The 12,362-nt window shown below is 36.7% G+C and overlaps 1 protein-coding gene across 8 annotated transcripts in view; it reads left to right on the top strand.

The window, feature by feature from the left end:
- The window catches only part of Ube2d3 (ubiquitin conjugating enzyme E2 D3), a 29,462-nt gene that overhangs the window by 1,121 nt on the left and 15,979 nt on the right, over nucleotides 1-12,362 (top strand). For all 8 annotated transcript variants that reach the window (XM_029474946.2, XM_085835501.1, XM_085835502.1 and 5 more), the window contains exon 2: nucleotides 278-432. In XM_029474946.2, coding sequence (XP_029330806.1) covers nucleotides 409-432 — 24 coding nt within the window. In that variant the 5' untranslated portion in view covers nucleotides 278-408. The remainder of the gene's footprint in view (nucleotides 1-277; nucleotides 433-12,362) is intronic.

Genomic DNA, 12,362 nt, shown 5'->3' with positions numbered 1-12,362 from the left:
CCCTGCCCCGCACCCACCCCTTTCTCCTCCGCCTCTTCCTCTCCCACCCGGGGCTCGTCTTCCTTTCAAGAGGCCGGGAAGTTAAACTTGTAACCATCTCTCTCGGCGCTTCCCGTCACCCTCGCCCTCTCTGGGGCGAAGCGCGGATCTCGGTAGCTGGTGGCTCCGCCACCCCGCCCCGCCCTGCCCGGATCGCGGCGGTTTTCAGGGTTCTGGAGTCAGCAGGGTTTCTCCAAGGCCCTGGCGAGTCGCTGACCTGCTCCGTTTTTGCAAAAAGGCGCCTGTGTCTGGCAGAGCCGGTGTGAGAAGAAGAGACAACCCTTCCCCGCCGCCGGGATAATCAAGAGTTTTGGCCGGACCTTTGAGTACACCTCGGGATAGTGAGAAGCCCGGCGAAAAGCACAGACTATGGCGCTGAAACGGATTAATAAGGTGAGCAGTTTGGACTAAATGGTGCCGACAGGGTCGTGGGAAGAAAGGAGGCTTGGGGCCCAGAGGAAAAAAATCATGGGGCTGCTGGTGGATACAATTCTGAAAATACCTTTTCTTGGGTTAAGAAAAGGCAGGTGCACTTTGAAATGAGCTGTAAGATAGGGAACTGAATGGTTTGGGTAAGCAATATGTTAGCTTCTTTCACTAGAATCTGTAAGTATGGGTGAGGGAGCGTGGCTATTCGGCTCCTCGGTTTTTTGCCTAAGAGGTTTGGGAAGTAGAATTGTGTACAGGCCCTCGGCAAATGTCATGGTACTGGTTCCTAGTCTTGGTTCTTCAAAACTTATTACAGCTACTAAGGCTTATTGGCATTCTAAAGAAAGGAATGTAACAGATGAAAAACGTTTTGTTCCAAACTTGACTGAGAGTCTGGGTATGACAAACATACCTCAGTTCGCTAAAATGTGGTGACGAAGTCTGTTCAGAAGCTTAACCAAATCTGGGCAGTTACACAAGAGTAAGTAGGGTTGGGAGGAGGTGGCCCGACACTGTTGCCACTTCCTGTGTTGTGTGGTCGCTGCTCTCACCCGAAGCTATTTATCTGAGGCACCGGGAACCGTGTAAAAAGCCTTCTGAAAGATCCCGAGGGTGGGGGTTGACAGTGCAGGGAAACTGGATGGAGGGACTGTTTTTGCTTTAAACCCTTCTTTAAAGAGGATTGTTTGAGCAAGTCGATGTAGTTTGATAAGTTGTCAAGAACTAGAATTTTTTTCAGAAATATTTTGCGAGTGGATCCACCTCTCCAGTGGTTTAGTCTCATTTTCTTGCTCTAACTTCTATCCCGCATTTTAAGATGGCGGCTGCTTTAACTGGCTCGGGTTCTTTCCGGCATCTCCTTTTCTATTTAAGATAATGTTCTCTGTTAGCGTTAAACGTTTTTTATCCTGTTGTAGGGAGCTCTCACAGCCTCTGCCCCCAAGACTTAACCTAAATTCAAACTCTCAGACTAAGTTTCTGTGCGTGTATGTGTGTGTGTTTTGTATTTGGTTCTTTCACAATCGAGAGGGTGGAGTATTTACAGCTAACTTGAAAAAAATGTTGTGGAATAAACTCAGTCTTAATAGAAAAGACAAAATGGGAAGGTTCTCCAAGGATTAGAAACTTTGGCTTATTAACACAGTTTTTAAAGAGTTCTGTGGAAAGGCAAGGACTTAAAATGACTGTGGTAGGATCTAATACTACTTTATTTGTAGTTATTTAATATGTATAACCTGACCAGTTTGATTGGAAAAGCTGTTTCATGAAGTTAAGTCTAACCTGTATATATTGATGTTGAAATCTTGAATTCTTAGTCTGTCTCTGGGTAATCTTTGTAGTTTTCTGCAAAACAATTAACTGTATTTTCAATGATAATGCAAAGAGAAAGAAAACCTTAGTATTCAAGACTTCAAATAGATAATAGAAGATAACATTAAAATTACCACTTAGTGTGACAGTTTTGAGGGTCAACCTCACTTTAGAGATGCATTGTTGTGCTTTGCAGCATAACTAATATGGAAACTGTAACATTCAGTGCTAATCAAAATTCAGATCTATAGCTTCTTATAAGTGTAAAACAGAACATTTTAAAGGGAGGTCTTACAGATTTTTTTCTTTTACAGGTGATACCCAGCTGCTCTGGCACCATTTTAATGACTTAAGCTCTAGCAAGGCAGTAATGGTTAAGTGTAAACATTTGTAGTAAAATAACACGAGATAGAATCAGGCTCTAAGCAAGTTTATCCATTTGCCTAATCTATACCAAGAATTTTTCTAGATACTGGGATGGCAAGGGAAAACAGATTTTACAAGTTTAAAGAATTATGTATTGATACTTCACAGGTAAATTTCCTTATATTCGAAAACTTGATATACCAAATGGCTGATTCAACCTGATTTCAAGCATATCAGGTTTTTTTCCTTCAGATATTGTCAGAATCATGAGGCTACTTAAAAAACAAAAAATAATGGCACCCAAATGCTGGCATAGTTTTTGAAAGGCTACTTACTTCTCTTAAAAATAAGGGGCCAATTTGACACTGTCATGAGGTTTTTTTGTATTATTCTCTTTAGAATTTATTTTTTGGGTTCTCCCTAAACAAGTATTAACAAATTAACAAGCCATTTAGTATTTCTTAAAGTGTTTATATATAAAACTGTGAGCTTTAGTGATAAACTGGTATAAGTTGAAACTTATTATCTTCTATATAGATAGATATGTTTTTTTTCTTTTGTGTATTTGCTTGATTATTTCTTAGCTGCCCAAATAACCATACATGTATTCTTTTGCTGTATTTGTTATTTGGACCAAATTGTAGTATGGTGCTGTTATTAAATGGGTATTTTAGAAACTGAATTCCAAACCTGTATTTTTGAAGCATTAAGAAAAATTTCTGCTACAAAGCAAAATGACATTTTTGGGGCACTTGGAGAACTTTGGAGATCAAGCATGAAACAATCAAACAAAAATTTATGTTAAGTATTTGTAATGTTTCATAACTCTTTAAGTAGTTTTTCTTATGTAAAAACACAGGTACAGTTGACCTCTTCACTATAAAGGAAATTGACTGTAAAATAAATAACACCCGCCCAGGTGTCGATGTAACCAAGTTGGGATTAAGACCCAGGCCTTCTATCTAATTCCAAGTTGTTCTGACAACAACTGCATCTTTTTAGGGTTTTTGTGATAGTTAAGACCTAGCATAGGTTCTCATGTGTAATAGGCCTCAAGGCAGCCATATGAGATATTCCCTGAGGTAACAGACAAAAAAGTTAACTTTTGACTTGTTCAATCACACTACTAGTAATAGATTTCTAATAAGATGATCTCCAGAAAAAAAAACAAAAAACTGAATTTTGGACCATTAAAATTCCTACTAGATGAATGTGGATTTTGTGTGTGTGTGTGTGAAATACACTGTCTTCTACCTCATATAAATATGAGGCTGATTTTCTTTTTAATGTTTCAACTAATTTATAAATGAAGATGAATAAAATGTAGTCTTGTGTAGTTTCCTTAAGGACTAGAAACTGCTGTGTTGGTTAACTGCTGGGATTCTTTTAAAGTAAACAAAATAGTATTTCAAGTTTTGTAAGCTAACAGGCTTTTCCTGTGGTCCTGATTTTGTTTTTGTTTTGTTTATTTGGTTCCCAAAGTTTATTTATACTGTAAAGAACACTTAGGTGAGTGAGGGCTGCTGACGATCAGTGATCCCAGTGTTGAGTTTGATAAAAGCAGTTGTGACACACTATCCTTATCTTTCATCATCATGCTTACCCAGTGTTTGTTATGCAGATAAAGGTTAAGTTGAATACCCTGCATAGCACTGGTGAAAGCTACCTGTATAAATTTAACTATATTGTCAAATTTTACTTATTACTTCCTAGGTTTGGGTGTCTCTTAAAAGTCCAAATCAATTCTCAAAGAATTTTTTCTTTATTGGATTCATGAGGGGTGTGCTATTAGTTGGCAGGGAGCACTTTGCATGGCTGTGGAGTTCAGAGGACATCTGTAGTCAGATCCCTACTTTTACCATGGCTTCTGGAGATTGAGCTCAGATTGTCATTTCATCTGGGCAAGTGTCTTAACAAACCATGAGCCATCTCATCAGCCATAGCTTTCTAAAAGAGAAAAGAAAAATTATCAGATTACATTTTGAGGCAGTGTGTCACATAAAGGCTTGCCTGGAACTCCTGTCCCAGCCTGTATTTATCTATTGGTTTAATTTATTTTTGCACTTTGTTTTCTGAGATGGATTTTGACTACATTGTCAAAGCATTGGCCTTGGATTTAGAGCAGCCCTGCCTCTGTCTCCCATCTGGGATTACAGGATGCCACCAAATCCAGCTGCTTTGTGGTTTTTAATAAAAATTTCTTCTATTGCTGACTATAAGATCTATTGCTTAGATAGGTTTTTGACATTACTACATTTTTATTTCAGAAGATTCTAGATTTTTAAGGATTACATCTTCATCTCTAGAAACATATAAATTGTGAAATTGTTCATTAGAGAATTCTGAACTTGCACTTAGAAACTTGTGGTGGAGCTGGGCAGTGGTGCACACCTTTAATCCCAGGGTGACAGAGGCACGTGCATCTGTAAATTCACAGCCTGCCTGGTCACAGAGTGAGTTCCATAACAACAGAAGCGGCACTGTCTCAAAAAACAAAAGAAAAAGAAACCTCTTTGGGGTTAACTTAATTGGTATTTCACTGGGGTTATAATTGCATTTAAGAAATCAAGAATCTCTGCTTTGGTTGGAAAAATACAAACATCAAACACAGTATGTTTATTTGTACAACGTATTTTCAAAGGTTTATCAAAATTCTGTCACCCTGTATCTGAATAGTTTTGTGAGTTTGTTATTAAGATCTTAGTTAAAATTTCACTAGTGTTAATGAGTGCATTTAATCTCTTAAGTGTCCAACCAAGTCTGCCTTACAATATTCTAATTTTAAAACTCAGGCAACTAGTATATATGCATACACTTAGGTATGGCAATATAAATTGGAGGTCACTTTGGGAATGTACTGTCTGCAACATAAAACAAAATGTCCTCAAGCTTGTTAATGTAGGGTAAAGAAGGGCAAAAGTTTATATTTTATACCTTGTTTAGACATGTGAGTTTATTATCTAGGGACCTTTCAGATAACTTTTCATAGCTACATTTGTCCTAAAGTGTTTTGATTTCTCTCAGTTGTGACTTAGTATTTCTTGTTTAGATGTTTCAGGATGGAAATGCTTATTCACATTAATCCTAACAAATGGATATTAACTACCAGTAGACAGCTAAGTTTTTGTTTTTCATGTCTACTAAATGCCTGACTTGATTTCATGGATTAAAGCTTTCTTCTTGGTCTATTCAAAACTGCTTACAAAAAGATTTTTCTGAGATAAAACTTTAGTAGAGCTAAATTTGCATGTCACTAGGCCTAGTTTTGAATAATCTTAAGTGACTTACCTTCAAGGGTGATCTAAAGAAAGAAAACTGTAGTATTATTCACTCAGGCCATTCTTAGAACCTTGTCTAATAAACATACTTGTCTCACCTATAATTAGAACTAAACAGGAAGCTAATGCCTTGTCTGTGATGTAAGGCAGCATAGTACACAGAACCTACCTTTTAATCCATACAATAAAAAAACTCAGGTTTCCTCTGGAAAGGTTACAAACAAACTGGGTTTAAAGGGGGTGTGAGTTGTGGTTTGTGTTTTTGGCTTCTTGCAGTGGAGTCACTTTCTGGGCTTGCTCAAACTTCATCCCCCTGTCTAGACTGTGCCAACTAAGGGATAATTCCTTTTGAATCTTTGTCTACGATTCTGTAGTTTGTTCAGATCAGAATTTTTTGCCAAGTATCTTCTGAAATTTATTGCAAGCAACCGCACATTTCTGAGACTTATCTCAGAAATCAATTTCTGGGATATAAGTAAATACCAAATATAACAGATACCAATAAATAGGTACATGGTATCAATAAATATGTAAGTAACTAAACGATCAATTCTTCATAAGAATTGATAAAAGAAACTCAGTTTGTAATGCAGTTGTAATGAGCAGCTGAGGGTGTTTTTTTTTTTTTTAATCTCAACACTTTTTAGAGGTTTTTTTTTTATTCCTGCCTCCTGTCTTTATTTAAGTAGTGTTACTCAGACTAGGTATTACAGCAAGGACTGTCTTGATTCTGTTGTAAGTCAAATCAGGTTTACTTCTAGAAAACTGAACTAAGTAAACAGGAAATTAACTTTGAAGAATATTAGTTTCTGATAGAAAATTTGTTACTACCTTTTACCCTGATATGCTGAAATACAAGGTGGTGTCAGATTGGAACAACTGATACTAGGAAGGGGTGGGTCAGTAGTGATACACTGTATATAGGATTTAATCCATGAATTTGGTGGTGTTGCTGTATTGAATTAAAATTTGATAGGCCTTTTGGGTTGTAGCAGAACTCTGCAAAGTTGAATAGGTTTATGGAGTTGGGTCTTAATGACAGGTTACTAATACATTCTTCCCCTTAGTAAGTGCTTTCCTTTGGCTGTGTTGATATGACACATAAGTAATGTTTGTCATTGAGAATAAATTCGTAGGTCTGAGATAAATTATGATAAGAGACATGGAATCTTTATTGAGGCTTACCTGATATAATTGTACAGCTTCATTCACAAATCTTATATTTCTATTTATAAAGTGCTCTGAATGTACCGATCATATTGTTTTTCCAGTATTTTTCCTTTGGGTTTTTTAGTGTTTTTAAGAATTTGGTCAGCTGTTATTATAGTTTTAGGTTGGTTATCTTATTGACAGCACAGCCCATCACATCTAAGATACTGGGATAATAAAGGTGCAAACATGGGGAAAGAAAATCAGAGTATTATGTGTAAGTATTAAGTCTTGCTGTCAGCCATTTCCTATTTTCAACAATGAACTGTCAAAAGAGATCCTCTGTCCCATAATGGTTAGGGTAAGGATCCTTTTAAATTCTATGAGCTTTCTCTTAGAAATACCTCAGAAAAATTCTTTTGAACAAAAATTTGAGGGTTTGAGAGATAGCTGAGCAGTCAGGAGCACTTGCTCTTTATAGAAGACCAGGATTATTCAGTTCCAGCATCCACATGGCAGTTAACAACTATAGCTCAGTTCCAGGGCATCTAACATACTCTTCTGGTCTCCTTGGGCAAACACTCTTGCACACACAACACACACACACACACACACACACACACACACACACTAACCTTTAAGAATATAATTATACCTGTTGCTCTTTTCAGAGTTTTGTTTAGTATACACAAAGTTTTGCTGTGCTGCTTACAAGTTAAGCAGAAAGTGTACAAAAAATAGATAGTTCAGATATGTGGTGTTAGTTGCAGTACTAAATACTTTTGTGTGGTTTTAACCTAATGAGGTGAACTAGACCATGGAGAGCTTTTAGGATCTTTTCTGGATTGGAAAAGGGTAGAGGGGCCTTCTTGGCTTCTTAGTGAGTCTCTCAGAAAAATAGCTTGCCAGTAGGAAATGGGCTTAGCTCTCCCTGTAAACCATGTGATTGCCAAGTTTCAAAAGAAGCAGTTGAGGAAAAGATAATTCTTTCCAAATAGGTAGTAGAGTTTCTTCTTTCTGATAGGTTATTTTGTGCTCCTAAGAGATGGTAGGGCCTTTAGCAATTACTAATATCTGCCAGACAACTGTTTCTGGTTTCATTAGTCTATATAATAATTGGCAGGAACACATTCCAATGTTCTGTGTGTGAAATAGATTATTGTCTCAATTAGCTTTCATTTAAGATCATATAAGTTGGAACTGGAGAGGTGGCAATCTGTTCTTGACTTTGGTTCTGTTTCCAGTGTCTATAGTGGCTCACAACCATTTCACTTCCCGGGGATCCAATGCCCTCTGACCTCCATAGGTACCAGGCACACACATGGTGCACAGACATACATGCATGCAAAAATAGTCTTTTGCAAGTCCATATAACTTCAGAAAGATGTATGACTGCACTCAGTACAGTTTGATGAAGACTTAACAGTAAAAACTTTAGGGGAATTCACAATTGATGGTGTGAACACTGTTATGTATTTTGTTTGATCTATAGTAAAATATATTTGTAGATCAAACTAATAGATGTGATTTAAGATTATAACCTTTGATAGCATACTTCTAGTATATTTCCAACAAATTCAGTTCATGCTTAAAACTCTAGGAACTGCTTACTTTTGGGATATGCTTGGGTGTTCTTAAAGTCCTAATCAAAACTTTTTCTTAACTGATCTCTGATTATTAAACTATATTAGTGCTTGATCTTCTAGGAAAATTTCTAAGCTGTGTATACTTTGTAAATCCCTACCATTACCTGGGTTTTTCTCTTTAATACCCATCTTTCTCTTACTAGTTTGATAAATGCCTGCTTAATTACCCATCAATACCTACTAAGAATTCAAATACCACTATTATCTCAAAAGCATGATCTGATTATGATTGTTGGGTACTACATAAAACACAAGTAGGATTAGATAGCATTTCCACCCAATTAATTTGAGACACATATCCCAAAATGAGCATAATCCTCCGTCTTTACCTCCCAAATGATAAAATTGAGACCTGTTGCTGCTTTTTGTTACTTAAACCCTCAACTTAAAGTTTGTGTTGAATATAAAGCAGATTTACTGATTATTGCTGCAGAGGTATCTTTTGGTCATGGAAACTTGGGAAATAGACGTTTAGGAATTTAAGGGGGGGATGATTTAAATAAAAAAGAGCCTAAAGTTAAGAAAATAAAAGGCTGAACCTTCTGAAGTTGTAAAGGCTTACTGATTCACAAATGACATGTAGAAAAAGTAGTTTTCTTATAAGATTTGTCAAATAGCACCATGATGTATTATGATGTATTATAGTTAACTTTACAATTTTCTGACCATCTTTATAAGTAAGATAATTTTAAAGTTGTTTATTGGATATTTTGTTTAAGCCAAACATTACTGAAAATTTTTTGTGTTTACATGTATATGCCTGCCTGTTACAGAGACCAGAGGTCAACATCAACTTTACTCTCTTCCCTCTCCATCTTCTTTGATGCGCTTTTCAGCCTTATTGCTTAGGGTAGATGGACTGACCAGCAAGTTTTAGAAATATTTTTCTTAGCACTCGTGTTACCACTATGCCTGGATGTGAGAAGTGGTAATTCGTGTCCTCCTCATGCTTGTGAAGCAGGCACTTGATCAACCAAGCTATTTCCTGATTATTCCAAATGTCACTTACTTTTAAAACATTTTAACACTTGATTCAAATTTTAGATTAAAATTCTAAAAAGATATTTTAGACTACTTAAATTTATCATATAGTCTGAAGATTTATTTACATGAGCTAGGGCTATTTTATTTGGCATATATATGAAGCAGAAGCAGTTCTGTTGTTTAATAAATAAAGAAGTGAATCAAAAAGCCTTACCACGGCTTGGCTTCAAAATGGGTGGTTTGCAAATGGTCTGTTAGAGTATGTTATGTACCTGCTGTCCCTTCCAAGTCTTTTTCGCCTCTCAAAATTCACATTAAAAAAGATAATCCTAGCCAGGTGTGGTGGCGCACGCCTTTAATCCCAGCACTCGGGAGGCAGAGGCAGGCAGATTTCTGAGTTCAAGGCAAGCCTGGTCTACAAAGTGAGTTCCAGGACAGCCAGGGCTACACAGAGAAACCCTGTCTCGAAAAACCAAAAAAAAGATAATGCTGTTTTAGAATTGAGGAAACAATATAGGAAATAATAAATTTAGCTAGGTTAGGTAGTTTAAAAGGTTCTAAACTGATAACATTTGAAGAAAGCACATACTCCCAGCCTTACTTTTAAATGGTTTTTGCCATTTGTATTGCACAGGTAATATTTAAGTATTTGAAAATTCAGATCCTTATTTTATGGGACAGGACCGGCCATAGGGTTTGGTGGTAGTATACAAATTGTTTTTTTACCACCTTAAGTCTTAAGTACAGTGAGTACTTAGTAGAGGTAATGGAGTTTGCTATTGTTGGCAATAGTTAAACACTTGGGTTTTCCTGGGATTGGCAAGCTTTTTCTGTGAGACTTGATAACTTTTTGTTGTTTGAGATAGGGTTTTTCTATTATGTATCCCTGACTGTCTGAGACTCACTATATGAACCAGGCTGTCCTCAAACTCGGATTCATTTATAGAGATCCACTTGCCATTCCTGGGAATTAAAGGCATTATCGCTATACCCAGCTTGAAACCTGATGCATTTTAAAAAGTTATTTGCTTAATACTACATAGTTGATTAATTTATAAACAACAAAGTCCAGTTTTTTTAAATACTTGAAAAGATCTGTCCAAAATTCATGACTTCTTAGGAAAATACCTTTACATTGAAGGTTGTACACCCAACATCCTGTAACCAGATTCACTAAAATACCTTTGGCATAGCTGGTATGTATGAAGTAACACCTGAATTCTGTTTTTAGACTTAGGCTTCAAAATATCTTCTTTATATGCAATTGTTAGAAAATTCTGTATGTTCATATGAAGGCTGAGACATTCCTTGTCTCAAATATTCCTATAAAATAACTCACTTGCCTAAGGTAATTAACATTTTTAACTATTATGATTTTCTTTTAAAGTTTTTTTCTTTTAAGGCTTTAGGGTGAGTCCATGTGGAAAGAGATGCACCTTGCCTTCCAAGGCCAGAAAAGAAAAGGGCATTAGGTTCCCTGTATCTGGAGTTAGAGGTAGTTATGAGCTGCGTAGTGTTGAGTACTGGGAACTACTAGGCCACTTCTCTAGCCCCTCATGTGTTTCCCCTATACAATATTTCAGTAAAACTAATCAAAGGTTTAAGTGTTTAAGGTGAATTTTATCTTATTGAATAGGTTGAAAGTAGTATGGCATATGCTCATGGCAAAGTGTGTGAAGGATTTAAGATTGTAGATTGAGGGATCTTTTGCTATTTAGTTACTATATAAGCAGCTGGCTCTATATTTGAGAAGCAGAATGGCAAAGGTGTTTATCAGGACAATTCTGTCTGTTGAATTGACTTGTTAGCATAGTTAAATCTTAGATTGGTCATTCCTAAGCAATTCTTCTTACAGTAGTTAATGGTCAAGTTTACTTCATTGGTAATAGCATTATAAATCTGTTGCTTGCTGCTTTTTAGTCACTTGGAGGGTAGGTACCCAGTCTTTTCTTAAATGTTGAGTTATTTCAGAGTACATTCTTGGGACTTTATCATCAGAGTTATGCCAACCAATCCTAATCTTGGGCTTCCTCCCCAACCAAGATTTTCATATCCTGATTAACTCAACTGGGTGGGATCTACCTACCTGCCTTTTTCACCCAGATGCTAACCAGATTTACTTAATTCTGGCTTAATGCTTTATTTCTTTACATCAAAAATCTTGTTAGCGTTATCCTTACTTTCCACATGAGTTCATTGTTGAATTGATCCATTCATTTATGAACCAAGTCTTGATGCAGTCTTGCTTGCTTTCAACTTCCAGTGATATTCCTACTTTAACCTTACTACTGAGATCACATGTTTTCCACCACAACCAACTATTGCTTAATAGTAAACAAGCCAGGCATGGTGGCGCACATCTTTAATCCCAGAACTTGGGAGGCAGATGCAGGAGGATTTCTGAGTTTGAGGCCAACCTGGTCTACAGAGTGAGTTCCAGGACAGCCAGGACTACACAGAGAAACCCTGTCTGTAAAAAGAAAAAAGGAAAAAAAAAAAAATTAAACAACAAACTAGAGGCATTTTAGTGGCATTATTTAAAAGCTATATTTAAAATCTAATTTTTAATTGGGGTCGCAACTGTAGTCACTATTCAGGATGCTGAGGTGGAGGATTAAACACATGAGACCAATCTGGGTAACACAGGAAAGAAAGGCTTTTGTTGTTGCTTTTCCAAAGCACAATATAAGAACAGTTAACACCGTGGGGGCTGGAGAGGTACTCAATGGTTAAAACACTGTTCTTGCAGGAGAATTTTTTGCTTCACAGCATCACAGCTCACAGTTTGTGAGCATGGTAGCTCACAAACGCAGGTCCTGCATGCCTGTGTACAAGCATATGTGCACATAAATGATTTCAGTTTACTAAAAGTTTCCAAAACTGAATATTTTTCTGTACCAGTTGAGTGGCAGTTTTAAAGATTTCTAATAGACTGAAAGCTTAAAGAAGGCAAATCCTTGTCTGAATGGAACTTTGTCACCTTGCATGTGAGCTTTTGAAACTGAGGCAGTAAACAGCATTGCTTATGGACTTTTGGTGGGATACTCTGTATTGTACTCAGCATTAGGATGGAGAAGGCATGTTTGATGCTGCTTTGCTCAGTATGGTTTTTTTTTTTTTTAAAATATTTATTATATTCAAGTACACTTGTAGCTGTCTT

The sequence above is a fragment of the Mus caroli genome, unplaced genomic scaffold, assembly GCF_978045245.1.
Source record: "Mus caroli unplaced genomic scaffold, Mus_caroli_1 scaffold_3, whole genome shotgun sequence".
Classification (NCBI taxonomy): Eukaryota; Metazoa; Chordata; class Mammalia; order Rodentia; family Muridae; genus Mus; species Mus caroli.
Note: the sequence above shows the minus strand (reverse complement) of the source record. Positions and strands in the feature narration are given on the sequence as shown.